The sequence below is a fragment of the Giraffa tippelskirchi genome, chromosome 12 (genome assembly GCF_054371585.1).
Source record: "Giraffa tippelskirchi isolate mGirTip1 chromosome 12, T2T-mGirTip1v1.2.pri, whole genome shotgun sequence".
NCBI lineage: Eukaryota > Metazoa > Chordata > Mammalia > Artiodactyla > Giraffidae > Giraffa > Giraffa tippelskirchi.
This window is the reverse complement of record NC_137286.1, coordinates 88,135,442-88,156,387: the sequence shown is the minus strand read 5'-3', so window position 1 is coordinate 88,156,387 and position 20,946 is coordinate 88,135,442. Positions and strand designations below refer to the sequence as shown.

General features: G+C 39.9%; 1 protein-coding gene across 3 annotated transcripts in view; it reads right to left on the bottom strand.

The window, feature by feature from the left end:
* LRCH1 (leucine rich repeats and calponin homology domain containing 1) overlaps positions 1–20,946 on the bottom strand; it is a 213,126-nt gene that overhangs the window by 103,706 nt on the left and 88,474 nt on the right. For all 3 annotated transcript variants that reach the window (XM_081547413.1, XM_081547409.1, XM_081547412.1), the window contains exon 2: positions 3,316–3,460. In XM_081547413.1, coding sequence (XP_081403539.1) covers positions 3,316–3,460 — 145 coding nt within the window. The remainder of the gene's footprint in view (positions 1–3,315; positions 3,461–20,946) is intronic.

The window sequence follows — 20,946 nt, the reverse complement described above, 5'->3', positions numbered from 1 at the left end:
TACTACACAGGAAATATAGCCAATATTTTATAATAACTATAAATGGAGCATAACCTTGAAAAATTGTGACTCACTATGTTGTACACTTGTAACACCTACTACTGTACATTAACTATACTTTAACTAAAAAATAATCACTCAGTTAGATGGACTATTAAAAAAGAGAGCTTTTTTCATTGGCATAATATCTAATTTGTAATTATCACACACATACACACAAAAACTAGATTGAAAGGGGATCAGCAGCTCTCCTACAAAGCAGTACTTTTTGCAGCATCCCGAGCATCTTGCCTCTTTTCCTAGTAAGTGGATTAGCAGCTTCTCTCTGAAGGCCAGGGGTCAACAGAATTCCACCATGCCTCTTCACCACACCCATTCATTTTATTTTGTTGACTTAAGTTTTCATGAGAAAGACACAAAAAGGCCACAGTGCCCAACCCTGGTTGTTGTGAAGGGGACATCTGTCATGATCACAGACAAGCACAACATTCTAAATTCCTTCTGGTTACCAGCTGCCTTCAGAGTTGGGGTGGTGGTGGCTGGGAGTGGAGATGGTAGCTTGAAGACAGGAAGAACTCACATGGACAACACTACTATCATGGGATGTTATTACTCAACATCTCTTAGAAGACTTACAATTTAACTAGATGCCACTGGCATTTTCTAGATATTATTATATTGCACATTTATAGATAAACAGATGTGACAGTCACCCACCATTTCACAAGCTACAAATAAACCATTTAGGCAAACTGAACATTCTACCTCAAATCACTTCCACAAAGAAAAAACTCAGCTTCAAGGGTCTTATTCCTAGAATTTGCATTTCAAAAATCTAATAATCAAACAGGAGTTAAAGACCTTATAAATGAATAGAAAAGATGACCATCTCCTGCTCACTTTAAAAATTGCCCTATGTTGCTATTTTAGTTACACAGGTACATTCTTAAAGTAAATGTGATAGAAGTCACCAAAGATAATCACACATGTATATATAGCACCGGACTTTTCAAAGATTTTAGAGGAGACACATACATTTTTCATATATCTTGACATATTAAGAGTATCTCTGAAAAGTAAGAGATATATTTGTTCTTAATTTCCTCCATTTATAGATCAATTCCTTTGAAGAGGTATGATTCAACACTAGAGAATATGTCTTAAAAGATGGTGATATTAAAGTAAGAAATGTGAGCAAAGAAAACCAAAACAAAATATAAATGATTCCTGGATTGGAAAGATACCCTGGAGAAGGAAATGGCAACCCACTCCAGTATTCTTGCCTGGAGAATCCCATGGACAGAGGAGTCTATGGGGTCGCAAGAGTCGGACACAACTTAGTGACTAAACCACCACCACATAAATAGGACCAAAAATAGAGAAATTAAGTCAAATGAGAAATGACACCATTACAAGAAGAAAACAAAGTTTAAAAAGTTGGGTGCTTAATGACCCTTTTATTTCTTTCCTTTCCTTTACCTAGAAATACATCACAAAACCCTGTTTACAATATGACAAACATGACTTCAACCATTAACAGTTCCAATAAATTCTCTCTGTTCTTAATTGAAAAACTCCTGAGATTCATATTCCAATACAGTCTTTCTACCACCTAGGACAGTAACATTATTCTGCCTTCAACTAGCCTCAACATAAAAATCATCCTATCAAAAACAATTTTACTACTGCTTTTAAAGCAAAATATAAATGCTGAGATTAGATTTCCTAGTATTTGTAGAATTTTATAGTTTATATCATGCCAGAAGAAATACGTCATCTACACCTCAAGGTTTCTCAGTGTATATATATTTAATATTGTACAACAATGCAAAGTTAAATCTATTTACTTGCTGCAAGCAGGCTGCTGGAGGTGAAAGTATCAGGAGTAGGTAAGTAAAGTAAACAGACCAACTACATATGCTCTTGGGTTATTTCCCCTATGTGGGCTGGGACTAGAAGACAGATGTTTTAGGGAGATAATAAGCCATATCTATAAACATCACTATGCTGGCTCCATCAGGCAATTCCAGGTCATTAATATTCTGCTTCAGCAGAAACGGCATGAATGGTTCTTACACAAGAAAACTCAAATGAACTAGAAACCCAGAAAAAATGAAAGTTGGCTCTGTTGAGCCTCTAGTAGTACTAATAATAGTAGCCTACATCTTATTTACCAAAAATGAAATAAAGGCCACTTAAAAACATGACTAGGATTTATTTTTCACTCCCAAGGGAAAAGATATACAGTCCTAATGAAATGCAAAGGAAACCCATTTTTGACAACAAAGAAAGCTGCAGAAGACTTCTAACTCTCAGTGGTAAACCAAACCAAACAAACAAATAAAAACCCTAAAATATAAATGACATTATTCTCTATCATAAATTAATACTATACCTGGTTTACTGGGAATCTTGCACTTTGAAGGCTGCATATTTGTTACACAGCACAAACCCTTTTGGTCAGGTGCTATCCTTTGCACAGTAAGATAACGCAACTGACAGGAGTGATGGCTACTCAGGCTTGAACTCTGCAACTCTGTTTTAATAGCAGAGACAGACTTGATAAAACAGCTCCCCCTCTCTCCTGATATCCCAGATGTGAGTCAGGATTTAAGTATCAAGGAGTCAAAGTCAGGCCAGGAAAGCTGACAGTCACAGCAGCGAAAGTCTAAAAGCTAGGCCTTAAAACTCTTAGTTTTCTTAACTTCGGGGCTACTCAGTACATTAATAGGTTACACTGTGTTGTGCTTAATCAGAGAGTCACTACAGACCACTGACCCAAACTCAGCAAACACTGACCTAATTTAACGGGCTGAAGACAGCAAAGTCATATCTTGCTCGAGTGGCTCAGTGTTCCTCCTCAACTGTCTCTAGTGACCTGAGGTGAACAGGTTCAGTCAATTCTGGGTAGCAAATCCAATGGTTCCAATAACCTCCCAAACCAGGAAGGCCCTGATTTGCCTCAACTGTCAATCCTTTCTCACTTCCTCCAGCCTTCCTCCTCCAGAATCCACATCAATATCTGAAGAAAATAGACCAACAACCTTCCAAGTATCAAACAGACAAAAAGTATAAATGATGCTGTATCAATTATTTAAGAAGCCAAAACATTTTGCTCTACTGACATTGAGAAGTCAAGCACCAAAAATAATATTAACGGCACTACAAACGTATTATAAAAGATATTTCTTCAATAATCTTCATGTGATTTATTTCAAAGGGTGATCAGAAAAGATTAGAGAGAAAAAAACTGATGGAAACGCAAGTGATCTTTTTTTTTTAATTAAATTTGATTACCTAAAGGTGTCAACCTACCTTAAATTTAAGTAAGTCAGCATCTGTAGATTAATAATGGCCTCCGGAATGACTCTGATACAATTATGATACAGATTAAGAATTTCCAGTGATACAAAATGGCACAATTCCATTGGAACTTCAACCAGTCTGTTTTTAGATAAATCTAAGAGAAAAGGAAAGAATATTTTGTCAGTAAATCTTCAACATAATCCAATACAATCTTATCAACTATCAATACCTTTTAACACATTTTAAAATATTATAATCTAAATTTAGATCAACATTATTTTTTGTACCACTGTTACTATAGAGTTGTGATTCCCATTTCCTAGCATTATAGCCCAATTCATATGGAAAAACAAAAATACTACTGAAACAATTTTAACTCTCTATATCAGTTTATAAATTCAGGCCAGGTATAGGGTAGCTGAATCAATATTTACTTTTTTCTCCATCTGAAAATGGTTTCTCCCCCAGATAAGTATGTAAATTGGATCCTTTAATATATCTGAATACGTTTGCCTTAATATTTAAATTATTTAATTCAATTTTGCATTCATAACATATTGTCTCTCTGAACATGTCTTTTATACATTTTCCAAACAACTCATAGTAGATACTAAACAAGTATTTCATTCACTAGAATTACTGAGTACCTACAATGTACTAGAAAGAAAACTCTGTTGTCTGTTAAGGATGGATACCATGTCTGCTGCATGATCTGCAGTAAAACTAGCTCCCTTGGCCAAGTGTACCAAAGACAGGAACAATGGGGACTTCTCTGGTGGTCCACTAGCTAAGACTCTGCGCCCCCAATGTAGGGGGCCCGGGTTCCATCCCTGGTCAGGGAATGAGATCCCACATGCTGCAACTAGGAGTTCACATGCTCAACTAAGACTCCATGAAGCCAAATAAATAAATGAATAAAGAAAGAAAAATTTAAAATAAACAAAGAGTAATAATGGTCTACACAGTAATATAAACATACAACTGACAGCATCACCATCTCAACAATAAAAATATGGAATAGTCCTTAAAGTCCAAATCTAGGAATGGTATATATGACTGTAAAATGCCATAAAGCACTGAGTATAAAAAAGAGCTGCCACTCTTGAAAACAGTAACTCAACAATAACAAATCACCTCGCCCTTAGTTAGGTAGGACTTAATCAGTATGAACTGAAGATGTTCAGTAAATAATATTTCAGATTTACTTAAGGAATCACAATACGTGTTGTGTGTACTAATGTAACACAAATCAAAACCCTACCTCTCCAACGGACCTTCCAATAGATAAATACATAAATAAACAAAAGCAGGTTAGATGCCTTCAGAGGAAGAATTCTGGGAAAATTTTAAGGGACAATTCTGATCATATTTAAACCATTTCAAACCATGTGATAGGAAGGAAAGTTTTCAAATTCTTATTTAAATAGTAACAGATGATATTGATATCATTATCTAACAAAAAAGTACACACAAGGAAGCTACATATGAATCTCCTTTCTAAATACATGTGTGAGTCTAAATTTAAAATGCGTCAACAGACTTAAACACTTACCTAAAAAGATGAACATACTAGGATCAAGTGGGATTCATTCTAGAAATATAAGTATTTTCTAAATTATTTAAACATGTCATCAAATAAAGAGAGAAACATGAAATAGTATCTGATCATCTCTCCTCTGAACTTCTTTCTTTCCCTTCTCCTATGATTGACATTACAATAAACATCTTTTAAGGTCCTTGAGAGTTTCAATAGCAAAGTCACATGCAAAACTATTAGCTGTCCAGGATCTGGCCTACAGGATCACCCTAATCCTTTAACTGAGCAATTCTGGATTTTCCCAGTTCTTTCCTCTGAGAGTATTATTGATTATAAATAAAGTTATAAGGTGTTAACAGTGGGCACATGAATGCCCAGCCTACAATGAACAGACCAAATGAACAGACCTCCGTGTCCACTGAGTTAGTGAGAATTTACCTATGTAACACGCCCTTATCATCCTGGGTTTGGGTTCCAGTTTCTGCATTAAAAGGGGAGAAATAACAAAACCTACATGGAGCTTAGACTCTTTCAATCCCTATAGAGAAACAGTTGCCTGGGTTAAATTAAAACAAAACTGAAATACAGAAAAACCACAAGTTTTCCTTTCCCATTTGTTTAGATTCACTATCCAGATGATAAATTATTGATGGATTCATCAACATTTACTAAGTACATGGTTTCTGCAGAAAAGAAAAACACAGAGGACTACTTTTTTTAAAAGTTTATAATTTGATAGATAAAAGGAGGCAAACCCTCAACCATAAGGTAAAAGGTCCTAATTGGGCTTAAAAAAAAAAGATAGAAATAAAGAGGTAAAATCCAGGTGGGTATTTGTTATCACCCCTTGAGCACTCCCACTGAGCCAGACACCGTATCTGGAGCTTTGCCTCTAATAACTCATTTAAACCAACGCAAGGAGCACCACCAACCTACAGATGAGGAAACTAGGCTCAGAAAGCTTCTGTGACTTGCCCAAAGCCACAGAAATCAGTAACCATATTCACACTTAAGTATGTCTAACTCCAAGGCTGACCGAGTTCCCCACAAGGGGCCACCCTTTCTCCTTGGAGTAATGGCCAGATCATGTATCCCACAGCTAGATTATTAGGAAGATATGGTGATTAAATCTTCACTGCATTTTTATTTGTCCAAAATACAATAAAAACCAAGTCAACATGTTCTGTGTAAAAACCCAGGGAACAAGAAAGTTAGAAACATTACGTTCAAAAGAGAAAGTACTGAAAACAATGTCACCTGATGGACTAAATTCTGGAAGTGGTTACAGGAAACTTGGTAAGTAGAACCTGGCTTAAATTGCGAATTATCCTAATCTTACATAAGCACTCTGTTTCACAGAAGAGTTTAGAATGAGTTTTCAAATACGTCACTTACTTTTTTTCCTGCTTGGGTCTGAATATCATCTAATTCTCAATTAACTTTCTTATTGGAAGACAGAGGGTGCAAAAAAAAAAAAGGAACAGGTTTGCTTTCCTATGATTTACTGAGGCACCTGCAGACATTATTTTGTACCCTTGGGCATCCACTAATTCACCATGGGAAAGATGCCTAGAAAGGCTGGGAAAGTCAGTCTGGATTAAGACATTTTGACTTTGATAATCCAGAGTGGATAATCCGATTATAAACAATGGGGGAAAATGTTATACAAATTTGTTCAAAACTTTTCCTGTCAGCTGAAAGCAAATAAATTTGGTCTGATCCCTCTCTAAAAACAAAACAAAGAACCAAAAACAAACAAGCAAAAACAAAACACACAAGAAGGAAGAAGAGAAAGAAACCCAGGATTTAGCTGTAATTAAAGTCGTGAGCAGACAGTTCAGGGTGCCCACACAGACGTGAGTGTCTCTAACTGGGACTCTTAGAGGGCAGATCCTGCCGGAGGCAGAGAGAAACTAAGCGGAAGCCAGGCAGTTGTAGTAATAATTACAGACAGACAGGAAAAATAAGAGTTCACAGATAAGAGGCGAGTGTTAAGAACGCAATTGGTATCTTTATTTTGAAATACAACCCAAACCAGCTTGGGCAAATGAATCAGGAGCTGTGAGAAGTCCAGTAAGTTCTGAATGATAGAAATATGTCAGTTCTTAAACTTGAGATAAACAGGGATGAAGAATTTGTGTTTGTTTTTCTTGTGTGCTGCTAATTCTGTTATAAATACATGGAGCTATGAATGAAGCCACTTATGAAATCTTTTCCTAAATAAAATATCTTCCTAGTATTTCTCAATCGCATTAGTATACTGGGATCACTTAGAAGGCTTTTAAAAATCCTGAAGCCTGGGGTCCATAGCCAGAAGTATTAGGGTCTGATTCGGGCATCCCTGGATGGCTAGTTGATTCCCACTATCCCTTTTTCAGACTTTATTTTCTTGGGCTCCAAAATCACTGCAGATGGTGACTGTAGCCATGAAATTAAAAGATGCTTATTCCTTGGAAGAAAAGCTATGAAAAACCTAAACAGCATAATAAAAAGCAGAGACATTATTTTGCCAACAAAGGTCTGTCTAGTCAAAGCTATGGTTTTTCCAGTAGTCATGTATGGATGTGAGAGTTGGACCATAAAGAAAGCTGAGCACGGAAGAACTAATGCTTTTGAACTGTGGAGTTGGAGAATACTCTTGAGAGTCCCTTGGACTGCAAGGAGATCAAACAGTCTATCCTAAAGGAAATCAACCCTGAATATTCATTGGAAGGACTGATGCTGAAGCTGAAGCTCCAATACTTTGGCGACCTGATGCAAAGAGCCAACTCATTAGAAAAGACCCTGACTCTGGGAAAGATTGAAGGCAGAAGGGGACGACAGAGGATGAGATGGTTGGATGGCATCACTGACTCGATGGACATGAGTTTGAGCAAGCTCCGGGAGATGGTGAAGGACAGGGAAGCCTGGCGTGCTGTGGTCCATTGGGTCGCAAAGAGTCGGACAGGACTGAGCCACTGAACAACAATCCCACGGGAAACGCAGGTGCTCCACCCTCTCAGCTTCCTAGCTAAACCAAGACCCACCAACAGGTGGCGCTCTCCTAGAGGCAAGCGGTTGGGTCTGGGAAGAGTCTGATTTAGACAACAGTCTTGGGAAAGAAAACCGCACCAATTCAGTCTGATTACATTCTTAGTCTAAATTCCAGCTCAACTAGTTCCAGATACGATTGGAGCAACAAAAATCCGATCTGCAATGGAGCTTTACATATCATCAGCTGGCTATGATCATAGAAAATTAGATTTTTTTTCCTTGTTGAATCTTCACCATAACCTAGGAAAGCAGATGCAGTGATCACTCCCCAGTATGTGTGGATACTGAGGCCCAGAGAGGTTATGTAATTTGCCTCAGGACACAGAGCTAGTAAGTGGCAGAGGAAAGAACTAAACCAGTAGGCATGACACCAAAGCCCTGTTCTCAAACATCATTGATTCAGCCTCGTAGGACTGCAGTTACGGAAGGTCAGTTGTTCTTGTGGGGTATCTGTAATTTTAAAAATAATAATAAAAACAGATCCATTTTTTTTCTTTTTTTAAAAAAAAATCCATTTCTGATACCTGGTGAGGATGCATAAAATGATATCAAAGCCCTGGACTAGAAGTAAGTGATCTTTGACCAGGTCCTAATATCTTCTCCAGTGAGATGAGCATGTGTCATCAGGGCCTGGTTGCCCATCCCAAGCTGGATTCAGTCCGTCCTTGCTGGAAACCTGCCCAGGAGCCTTGCCTTGCCCTGGGGAGTGGGGTCAACTGCAGCTCTGGGCAAACAGCCGGGGCAGCAAACCGGAACCCCAGAACCACGTCCTCCCCGCGTCCGCTTCTTAATTGAAGCATTCATATGAGAGCAGGGCAGCCAGAAATAAAACAATAAGTTTCGCCCTGGCCAAAACAAGCTCTGCGAAGCCCTAAAATAAAGTAGCCAAATGAATAAAAATAAGCAGAGGAGCGTAGGAAAACAGTCAATGGAATCTGGTGTGCAGTCAGCACCATCGGAGGCACGGTGTTGTTTTTGTATAAAAAAGGAAAGTGGTGCCTTGGGAGGGGCTGGACGACCCCCACACACACACACACCGCACCCCTCCAACAACAACACCCTGAGTTATCAGCCACCACAGCCACGAGCAGCAGGCTGACAGACCAGGACAGCTGGGAACCTTGTTTGCAACGTCTGTGCTTTCTGGTCAGATGGAAAGGCCTGTGAGAGTCCAATCATGCCCAGTTCCAGAAAAACCAAATGATCCATCTTTTAAGCTGAAGAGTAAATATGTGATCATGGCTTCCCAGGTGGTGCTAGCGGTAAAGAATCTGCGGGCCAATGCAGGAGACGCAAGTTTGATCCCTGGGTTGGGAAGATCCCCTGGAGAAGGGAATGGGCAACCCACTCCAGAATTCTTGCCTGGAAAATTCCATGGGCAGAGGAGCCTGGCAGGCTACAGTCCACGGGGGTCACAAAGAGTCGGGCACAACTGACATAACTGAGCACAAGGAACAGGGACTGGCAGTTTACCTCCAGCCTATTAGCGCCTGTCACGATGCCTCAGCACCTGGGTGGGATGTGTGTCCCTCACACATAAATCTAACCCCTGACCCACAGACAAGCACACGGGACCCACTTCCTTCCTAACACTGAAGGGACCCTCTGGGCCAGGCCTCCTTCACCCTCTTGCTCAGTCCCTCGCTGAGTCCACTGTTCAGAGGCAATCCTTGGATGGAAGGTGGTCTGGGGCCACTTGCCCTGTCTGGACAATCCGTATCCATTCTCCCCCAGGCAGGCAGGGGTCTCTTTAGAAGAATCTCAGCTAGATCCTTCTCTAAAAGACCCCTGCACAGTGTCCCAGGGGTCTAATCACCCTCCCTCCCTACTCCAGCACAGACCCCTGACCCAGCCCCACGATTCAGCACCCACAGCCCACTCCCCAGACACCTGCACGCTTGGGAGTGCGCTGGAGTAAGAGACCTGCTCCAGGCAGTGAAGCAGAACCCATGGGCTGCCTCATCCTTGATTCCGGAGATAAAACCACATGTCACTTCCAGGATTAAACAGGCAGAACTAACAAACAGATTCATAGAAGTTTTGAATGGGTCAGTCAAGATCTCAGGCTACATCTCTAAGAGATCAATTAAAGAAAAAAAAAAATCTTGTCAAACACTGAGAATTGTTAAACAATTCCTCTATATGAACCATGACGTTTTCCCTGATTATCTACTTAAAATGTCAGCCTGTCTTTCTTACCTCCCCTTCCTGTTTTACATTTTCTTTTCTGTCTTAGCACCTGGATAGCCTTCTAACATAGCGTACCACTTATTCATGTATTTTGGTGGTTCATTTTCTCTCTTCCTCAACCAGAATGTAAGTTCTGTGAAGGCTGGGATCTTCCTCTGCAAGAGGTATACAGCAAGAGTTTAATAAATATTCAGTGAATGAAGGTAGTAGGAAAGGAGATTCTTAGGTCAGACAGCTTGAGCTCAACCCTGATTCCACCACTTGGTGTGTGCACTTGGAAATGAGGACTTAATTTCTCTATGCCTCAGTTTCTTTGCCTGTAACATGAGGATAGTACTAGTACTGGCTTCGCTGAGTTATTGGAAGGATTAAATGAGATGACACACACAAAATCCTTACAGCAGCATCCACACAGAGGGAGGGACTCTAAGAATAGTCTCTGTCATCATGTTAGCTAATGCTGGGTTCCGAATACAGTCTTTCTAGCAAGAAAAAATGGCCTGGGCTGGGAAGGAGTTTAAAATCTAGCTGACAAGCACAAGAAGTACACCATATGTACAAATGCTTCGTAACAATAAATCAGAGATGAAACAACAGACAAAAACAATGGTGCGTTATGAGAGAAAAATTTGTAAGTTAGTTTGAATGTTACCCTTCCCAAGCAGAAGAAGGAAATAAGAAATAGAAGCTAGTTTTGGTAAATGCCAAAAAAAAAATGACAGATCAGACTCTTAGCCTAGTAAATCTATTAACAGTGGATACCTATCTAAGCCCACAGAATACTGAAGAGGTAATTACATATGAGGGTTTCCCAGGCAGTGATAGTGGTAAAGAGCCCGCCTGCCAATGCAGAAGACGTAAGAGATGCAGGTTTGATCCCTGGGTTGGGAAGATCCCTTGGAAGAGGGCATGGCAACCCACTCCAGTATTCTTGCCTGGAGAATCCCCATGGACAGAGGAGCCTGGCGGGGTATATAGTCCATGGAGTCACAAAGAGTCAGACACAACTGAAGTGCCTTAGCATGCATGCACGGCCTTTTACAGAACAAATGCATTGTTGAAACGTTGATAGCAAAATTGATTTCTTTATGAAAAGAAATCCTATCCAAAGTGTTGCCAAAAAAATTAGGAAATAAAATTGTAAAAGACCACCATAGACAGAATTGGTGGGAGAAGGGGTTCCTGTCCCAAAGTATAATCATTTTATTTAATCTTTAAAAGGCTCACTCAGAGGCTGTTTACTCTTCAACATAATTCTAACAAACGCTATTATTGCCTGTTTAGCGCCACTGCATTTTAGAAGCAACAAATGGATTCTACAAAGGAAAGCAGTCATAAGAAAGTGTGCTTCTAACAACGACAACAAAAAATTAACAAAGAGTAAAACATACATACACGTTCTAAAATTTAAGTATTTTAAATTAAAAAATTCTAAATGTAATGGTCAAAACCCTTCTAAATATTATAGCACAATGTAGTTTTAGCACCAAACAATACTCCCAGTGTTGAATAATCTAGGACTACTTAACATATTTGAGAATTAAACTAACTTTAAAATGTTCTGTTCATGAAAGCAGGGCAGTGTCTATTTTTTCTTAATGTTTTCATGTAAAATTACTCAAAACAAAACATCTTAAATGGTTACAGCTTCTGTGAAATGACCCATTCCCTAGTGATTCTGTTTAGCTAATGAATCATTTCCCACTTCCTTTAAGAGAATCTTGGCCCTGAGACATAATAAAAACAGCTCATCTTTAAAATGAGAAATACCAATTTAAAGGGAAAACACTAATTTTCTTATGAAACATGAAGGCTTTAAGTAGCATTATTTGCAATAGTGAAAAGGTGGAATTAATTCAAATCTTCACCAAGGGATGAATGGAAAAGCAAAATGCAGTCTATACATACAACGGAACAGTATTCAACTTTAAAAAGGGAGGAAAGTTTGCCACATGCTACCACACAGGTAATCCTTGAGATTATACTAAGTGAAATAAGCCAGTCACCAAAAGACAAATACTCTATGACTCCATTTATACAAGGCTCCTAAGGGAGTCAAACTCAGAGACAGAAAGTAGAACGATGGTTGCCAAAAGCTGGGGAAATTGTGTGGTAGGGAGAGAGTTTCAGTTTCGCAAGGTGAAAAGGGCTCTGTGGATGGCTGATGGTGATGGTACACACCAACGTGGATGTACTTAGTGCCACTGAACCGGACAATTAAACATGGTTAACAGAGTAAATTTTATGTGACCTGTTGTTATTTTATTACAATTTTAAAAAAATGAATGCTTTTAAAAATGATCACAAAATATTATCCTGGAACCTGAAATTTCCCAGAATAACAAAAATTACTAACTCTACCAGGCGGGAAGCATAAGTAAAAGGGACAACTCTGGGAAATCTCACAGGGACAGACAGCACATCGACACTATAAATGCCATTAGGCAGCTCTATATCTGGGCGTGCGTGGGTGCTCAGTCGTGTCCGACTCTGGGACCCCAGGGACTATAGTCTGCCAGGCTTCTCTGGCCATGGGACTCCAGACAAGAATACTGGAGAAGGTTGCCAAGTCCTCCTCCAGGGGAACTTCCCAACCTGGAGATTGATGACCAAATACCACTAACTCAGCAGTCACCTTACCTAACTGTTCTCTAGCTCCATCCATTGATCGACATAGACAGATACCCTCACTCATCACAGTGCCAACCACTGTACGTGCTGGATGCACTGGGACCTCTTAAATGTTGGAAAGAAGAGTGAATAGCAGTGCCTGGAACTCAACAGATGACAGCCGAAAAAAGAAATAAACCAGGGCATGGCTTTGGCTTTAACCATCTCGCAGAGCAGAAAGGAACAGAGACACAGAGCCTGATGGTTAAATTCTAGGCAGACATGAGCACAGACATAGTCACAGACTTTCCCAGGAATGGGGTTCCCCAGGGTGCAGAGGAGCCCAAGGGAGACATAGCAAGGGGCTCCGGGGAACAGGAGATAGTGTGGGCCAGTCCTCTGGCAGGTCACACTGAGGGCAGTTGCTCAGGTGCTGTGAGGAGACCTTGGGTTCTCTGGAATGGCAAGAGGGAGAACAGACTCTCTGGAGCTTTCCCTGGGAGGTTCTAGAGCTCGCGGGGCCCTTGGGTAAAGCACATGATTGCTGTCTGGACGAAAGCTGAGCAGCTGATGACAGTCACTCACCAGCCAGTTTGTGGACAGTCTCCGTCACACGGTAACTGCAGGAAAACTAGTTACTAGTGATTAAGGGATCTGACAAGTGCTGCAAGATGAGTAATATGGGGAATGCAAAGAAGATGAGTCCCAAGGGCCCTAACGGATCAAACTCACATGATTGTACTGGCGTTAAAGGGAAGGAGTGGACGTGCTGTGAGCAGAGCAGGGAGCAGGGACAAACAAGGAGCAGCTACCCGTGAACTCCATGGCCTCAGCCTGGCTGGAGCTTACAATCATTCCAGGTTTACTACCAAGAACGAAACAATGCACTGCTGTGACTTGATTACATAAATATTAAAACTTTCAACCATAAAAGACATGTTATTTGGTGGAAAGAAAGCCCTTTATAATAAAAATGACCTCATCATAAATTTTTTCCAGAATTTTTACATTTGTTAGCTTTTGAAATCAAATATACTGTAAAAGAGTCTGTGTGTGTGTGTGCTCAGTCGTGAACGTCAGACAACCATAATCATCAATAATTAGATGATGATGATATTATTATTTAATATTTTCTTGGCCATGCAATACAGCATGTGGGATCTTAGTTCCTCGACCAGGGATCAAACCTGTGCCTCCTGCATTGGAAGCACAGTCTTAACCATTGGACTGCCAGGGAAGTCCCATATTATTTTATTATAAATTTTAAAAATAGCAAATAAAAACAGTAAGAAAGTTAACATTACCCCCACCAAAAGTAGAGAGGATGGAATGTTTTTATAGTTAAACAGCCCTTTCACATATATTGTTGATTTGGTTTGGTCTCTCATTAAAAGGAACCCTTTTAGAGGCAAATCAAATATCATTTTTTACAGTCCTATAAAAAATCTCAGGCATGAGACCATGTAAGATCTTTATCAAAGATAAAATTATTGACCTTCCAAGAGGCTTTCTAAATGGAAAAAAAAAAAAATTAGTACATTTTTAAAGAACTCTAAGATAAAGAAATGAATTTTTCCTGTTATTAATTCTAAAGTACAGGTCCACTAGCCAGATAATCCATTATTCAAGTTCCCCAAATATTTGTGTTAAACATCACGTAGAGTGTGGGTAATAGCCATCACTTTGAAACAGAAATCATACAGAATTCAAAGTTTATATCATATGGTGTCAATTATATCAATGGTAATTAATCTCAAATGCGGCAAAATTTTAAAAGCTATCCACAAGTTGTGAGCCAGTTTTACCATATTGCTTATAAGGTCAAAGAAGGAATCATTACCACAAACTTTATTTTTGACAGAAAAAACCTTAAAGATATCGCCAGTGATGTTTTTAAGTAGATATAATTCAGAAAATCTAAAGTTACTATAATATTTAAATGTAATATTCTATAAGAAAGCCAATTTTATGTACCAGTCCATTTGAAAATCCATACTAACCTCGTTATACATAATAGAAATTCTGTTTTTTTAAATCACTAATGACACTTTATGTGTACAAAAATGTTCAGAGAAGCCTTAAATTATTATTTCATTTTCATGTCCTTCTTTGAAAATAGACACAGTGTTTGGGGGAATTTTAAATTCAGCTTTGTTATCTTTTGGATAAAATAAAAACGTGAAGTTTCAGATGAAGCCTATAGTTTTAAGAGAGGGAAACAGACAATTTATTGTGCTTTTCTGTTTGAGAAAGCTTCTTCTTGACAGAACCACTCAAAAAATACTTTTGAGCATCCGTGCCAGGAATAGTTCTGCATGGTGGGCAAACAGCAGTGAACACTGGCAAAATTCCTGCCCTCCAGAGCTTACATTCTAGTGGGGTGATCTACACAAAACTAGCAGGGATAACATACAGCATGTTAGATGGTGGTTCACGCTAAAGAGAACAATGAAGTAGAATAAGGAAATAGGAACTATGAGGCAGGGGACTGCAAATTTGAACAGGATGATCAGGAAGAATTCACAAATAAAGTGACTGAGCGAACAGCTGAAGGAACGAAGACAGGAAGTCATGGGAACATCAGGATGCACCTTTTTCAGGATGAACAGCGAACGGAAGAGTGCTAAGGTAGGAGAAGGGGGGCATACAGCAGGGACAGCAGGGAACCCAGTAGGGCTCACGAGGGTGACGGTCTTCAGAAGGCAGAGACGGGAGCCTTCCACGGGGACGTGGACGGTTCCTCTCCAGGAAAGCAGAGAAGGCAGCCGATTGAGGCACAGATGCAGATATGAGTGAACGGGGTGATGGGCACTCACTGAAGTCCCGTTACGATTGCCGCCAACTCCAGCTGGGAGGGAAGGAGCAGGAGATGTTCAAGGTTTTAGGAGAGACGAAGTATGAAGCAGTCAATAGGACAGTAGGAAAGTGGCTGAACCAGACAAACGGAGAGTGAGTGCCGGGTGATTTGAAGACTGTGGCCATGAACTGAGAGTGGGATGGCTGGCGTGGCCACGGTGCGTACAGATGCCTGTGAGAAGGTGCATACTTGCCTTTGTCCATCTGGTCATGTCCAACCTTAGCACCTTCGCCTATCCAAAAAACTCGTCTAGAAACAAAAAAAAAGTACTGACTTATCATTTGTAGCTCTGATCCCATAATACAACGTATCTAAGTGAGGAGAGCCAAGCAGAGTCCCCACAGGTGAGCCTACTCAGCAGTAAGTCCCAGATGCTGGCAGGGGTGAGTGAGGAGGTAGGGGGCAGTCCCAAGGCTAAACGGCATCTTCCCTAAGCCTTCCCGCCACAAGGAAGACCATCCACACTCAGTCTGTCATTTATAGGACATCTCTATAAGCTGGGCACATTATGCAGCTAGCGTATAGAGAGACATGAATTTAGGACTCAATTCATAACCTCAAGTACAGAGTCCACAGGGGAAGATGAGAAATCAAAGAAAAACGTACAATGAAAATGTACAATACATACACAAGATCTGTATTTATCAGTATGGTTAAATACCAACTTGTCTGAAAGGCTGAGAAAGACTTCAGAGAGGCACTGACCTGTAAGCTGAGTCTCTGGACGGTGTCTGGGAGACCACCAGGGGCAGAACGGATAATTCACTCCAGACTAACAGGTGCTGCCCAGGTGAAGAATGGAGAGATGGGGTAGCTCGCTGAGGAACTGTCACTGGCATTACGGCTTTGGTACATGGGGTTGATGCTCAGCAGGCATGCATGGAAACAGCAGTTAGAGAGAGTGGGCACAAAAATCCAGGTGAGAAATGAGAAGGGCCAGGAGTAAGGTGAAGTCATCTGCAGTGGAAGAGTGAACATCACCATCGTCATCATCATCACGAGGGAATGGATCAGGGAGATGTTTAAGAGGTAGAATTGGCAGAGCTTAGTGATTTGTTAAATATAGAAAGTAGACAGAAAGAAAAGCTGAGGGCATCTTGAGGTTTCTGGCTTGGGGAAATGCCCAGAAACATGCTACTTGAAAAGGAATGCAGGAAGGAAAAACTAGATTTGTGGGCAATGGTGGGAGAGGAGAGCCATGGTGAGTTTAGTTTTCGATACACTGATTTAATGTTATCTAAGGCAGAGGAAGCAGAGATCAAATTGCCAACATCCGCTGGATCATTGAAAAAGCAAGAGAGTTCCAGAAAAACATCTATTTCTGCTTTATTGACTATGCCAAAGCCTTTGACTGTGTGGATCACAATAAACTGTGGAAAATTCTGAAAAAGATAGGAATACCAGACCACCTGACCTGCCTCTTGAGAAACCTGTATGCAGGTCAGGAAGCAACAGTTAGGATTGGACATGGAACAACAGACTGGTTCCAAATAGGAAAAGGAGTGCATCAAGGCTGTATATTGTCACTCTGCTTATTTAACTTAATGCAGAGTGCATCATGAGAAATGCTGGGCTGGAGGAAGCACAAGCTGGGATCAAGATTGCTGGGAGAAATATCAATAACCTCAGATATGCAGAGACACCACTCTTATGGCAGAACGTGAAGAACTAAAGCACCTCTTGATGAAAGTGAAAGAGGAGAGTGAAAAAGTTGGCTTAAAGCTCAACATTCAGAAAACTAAGATCATGGCATCTGGCCCCATCACTTCATGGCAAATAGATGGGGAAACAGTGTCAGACTTTATTTTTGGGGGCTCCAAAATCACTGCAGATGGTGATTGCAGCCATGAAATTAAAAGATGCTTATTCCTTGGAAGGAAAGTTGTGACCAACCTAGACAGCATATTAAAAAGCAGAGACATTACTTTGCCAACAAAGGTCCATCTAGTCAAGGCTATGGTTTTTCCAGTAGTCATGTATGGATGTGAGCGCTGGACTATAAAGAAAGCTAAGTGCCAAAGAACTGATGCTTTTGAACTGTAGTATTGGAGAAGACTCTTGAGAGTCCCTTGGACTGCAAGGAGATCCAACCAGTCCATCCTAAAGGAGATCAGTCCTGGGTGTTCATTGGAAGGACTGATGTTGAAGCTGAAACTCCAATACTTTGGCCACCTGATGTGAAGAGATGACTCATTGGAAAAGACCCTGATGCTGGGAAAGATTGAGGGCAGGAGGAGAAGGGGACAACAGAGGATGAGATGGTTGGATGGCAACACTGACTTGATGGACATGGGTTTGGGTTGACTCCGGGAACTTGTGATGGACAGGGAGGCCTGGCGTGCTGCGGTTCATGGGGTCGCAAAGAGTCGGACACGACTGAGCGACTGAACTGAACTGATGGGGCAACCAAGTAGAGTGGTCTGTTGACCACGAGATTTGGGGTCTGGAGCCCATGATAAAGGTCTTGGTTAAAATGTAGATTGGAAGACATCAGCATGTAAATAAGGGGTGTTCATATATGACATCATCCTGGGAAAAACATGAAAACTGAGGAAAGAAAATGAGCTAGCACAAGACTTTCTAGCAGCTGCCTCCATAAAGCCAATGCCTTGCTCTTTCCCATCACAGCTTCTTGAAACCTAAAGGCTTGGTCCCATGGCCCAAGGGCCATGATGAATTCTGAAACTCAGACTTACCAAACCAAAGTCCAGTGTTATTTCCACTACTGCACTCTGCCCTACATGTTATTACACAGTTCAGTGACAATGATGGTTTTGTACTGACACCTTGACCAAGTGTGTGTAATATGATGACAGCATCTAATTGCTATATTATCACTCACTTTTTAGGAAGTAATCAGGATCCATGCTTTACAAATGAGTATCCTTTCAGTTATACTTAGAGTCACGATCAATTCCTAAAACAACAAAAATACTGCAGGCTACACACCAAGGGAATTGAGAAGTTTGACTCCTTCCAGAAACACTTCTTTGGGCAATTTTTTTTTTCTTAATAATAAAATATGAAAAAAAGCACGAACTGTCTACAAGGTGCCTGATTTCCAATTTTTAAAGTTCATATTTAGCTAGGGCAGCACTGATAAAAAAGGCATTTTTGTCACAGTGTCTGAATATAGTATATTCCATTGTAAGAACATGGAGTTTTTAAGTCTAGAAATAGTTTATTTCAGATGGTTTCTGTATCCTTTTTTACAGATCTAGCTGGAAGCTTCTTGCTGAACTAAAATGTAATAAGATTGTTGATAGAAACTGTTTTACATTATCACTTACTAGCAACTATAATAGAAATACAGTTTATATTATTTAAGAAAGTATGTTAAACTGGTATATTATTTTCCAATATATGGTTTCTGAAAGACTTAAACATGCTTCTGAAAGCATGTAAACAACACGCTTACTTTCTTGTGACTTCTCTTTCTCTTCTCATTTTGGTCACGTGATTTGCTTCATCTAGAGTTCAGGCATAACAAACAATTGTTGCTCACATCTAATTTTTAAAGCAAGAGCTTTTATCAAAGGTTCTGAAAAAAGCTAGTGTGCATGGAATAGATTCAGAAGTCTACCCTCTCTAAATCTCTTGAATTATGTCTTAAACTTGAAGACAAAATAGATTTTATCTTTTCACTATTAATAGCTTTGCAAACAATTTGAAATCCAGATCTTAGAAACTTTTTGTCCTCCTGAAGTTCAAATTGCATGTTAGTTCCATGCTAAAGTGAACACAAAAATGATGTAAAATTATCCAGCGTTTGCAAAGAGAATTCTCTAGTCTTCACAGAGAGTCGGTGAGCAAGAACTGCCCCATCTAAATATTTGTATATGTCCACCACACATATGGCACCAGCTGTGACCAGCAAACTCAGACCCTGCCAGCACTGCAAGTCACCATGACCACTAATCATTACTCAGCACTTACCGTCTCCCAGGCACATCAAGTGCTTTCTACGAAATTATCATCTCATAAAAACCTCACAGAAAAAACCATGATTCAAAAAGATACATGCACCTCAATGTTCATACCAGAGCTATTTACAGTAACCAGGACATGGAAGCAACCTAACTGCCCATCAACAGAAGAATGGATAAAGACAATGTGCTATATAGACATAATGGAATATCACTCAGCCATAGAAAGGGACAAAACTGGGTAGAGATTTGTAGAGATGTGGATGATCTAGAGACTGTCGTACAGAGTGAAGTAAGTCAGAAAGAGAAAAACAACACAAATATGTGGAATCTAGAAAAATGGTGTAGATGATCTTATTTGCAAAGCAGAAGCAGAGACACAAACATAGAACAAAAATATGGATACCAAGGGGGGAGAGGATGGATGGGAGGAATTACCACACTCTTGATACTATGTATAAAATAGGTAACTACTGAGAACATACTGTGTAGCACACGGAGCTGTACTTAATGCACACCCCAATGAGAATGAAATCCAAAGGGAGGGGGTATATGTATATGTATGGCTGATTCGTTTTGCTGTATAGTAGAAACTAGCGCAACACTGTAAAGCAACTATACTCCAAAAAAATATAATTTAAGGAAAAAATTTAATGGAGATGTAGGGATAGTACATAGGGACAGAAATAAGGATACCGACTAGCAGATAAAGAAACTGAGACAAAAAGAAGTAAAATAACTTGATCTATACCATACGGCTAAAAAGTTGTGAATGTACTTCATGCCACTGAATGGTAGGTATATCGAACAGTGGTTAAAATGGTAAACTCTGTATTATGTAATATTTTACCCCCAACATCAAATATTATTTAAAAAAGAATAAATAGCCAAACTTGACTTCTCATACCAAAATAAATTCCAGGTAGACTGAAGTTTTAACAAGACAAAGAAACAATAAAAGTACTAGAGAAAAAAAAAAAGTTGCAAATCTGGGATTCAGAGTCCAGGCTCCATGCTAATGGTCTTCCACAAATTGCTATTTTACAGATAAAAACTACCCAAAGTGCTATTTTAAAGAGTGCCCTGATCATCATCAAATTAAGTTTCATAATCATTCAATAGCACTGCATGGCTTGCTGGAAAATACAATGCTTTGGGCAGGTCTATCTCCTATTGAGAAGCAAACCCCAATACAAGGTTGGAAGCCACCTTTTTATAAAGCCTCAAAAATCATATCAAGTTGTTGGTCGTGGAGACAGTTTCTCAGCGAGAGCATTGCAAGGGAGACTGCCAAGTGCACTCGAGAACCCACTTTTGAAACCTGCAGTTTAGGGGAAAGTGTTTGCTATGGAAAGGATGCAGAAAATAATCACACCCGTGTTTTAAGAAACCACACGCACACAGCGGAGAACAAACACAATTACAGTTTTCCAAAATACCTCAGAGTTGAAAGCTTGCAAAAAGCCTCAAAACTTGACTGCAGATCT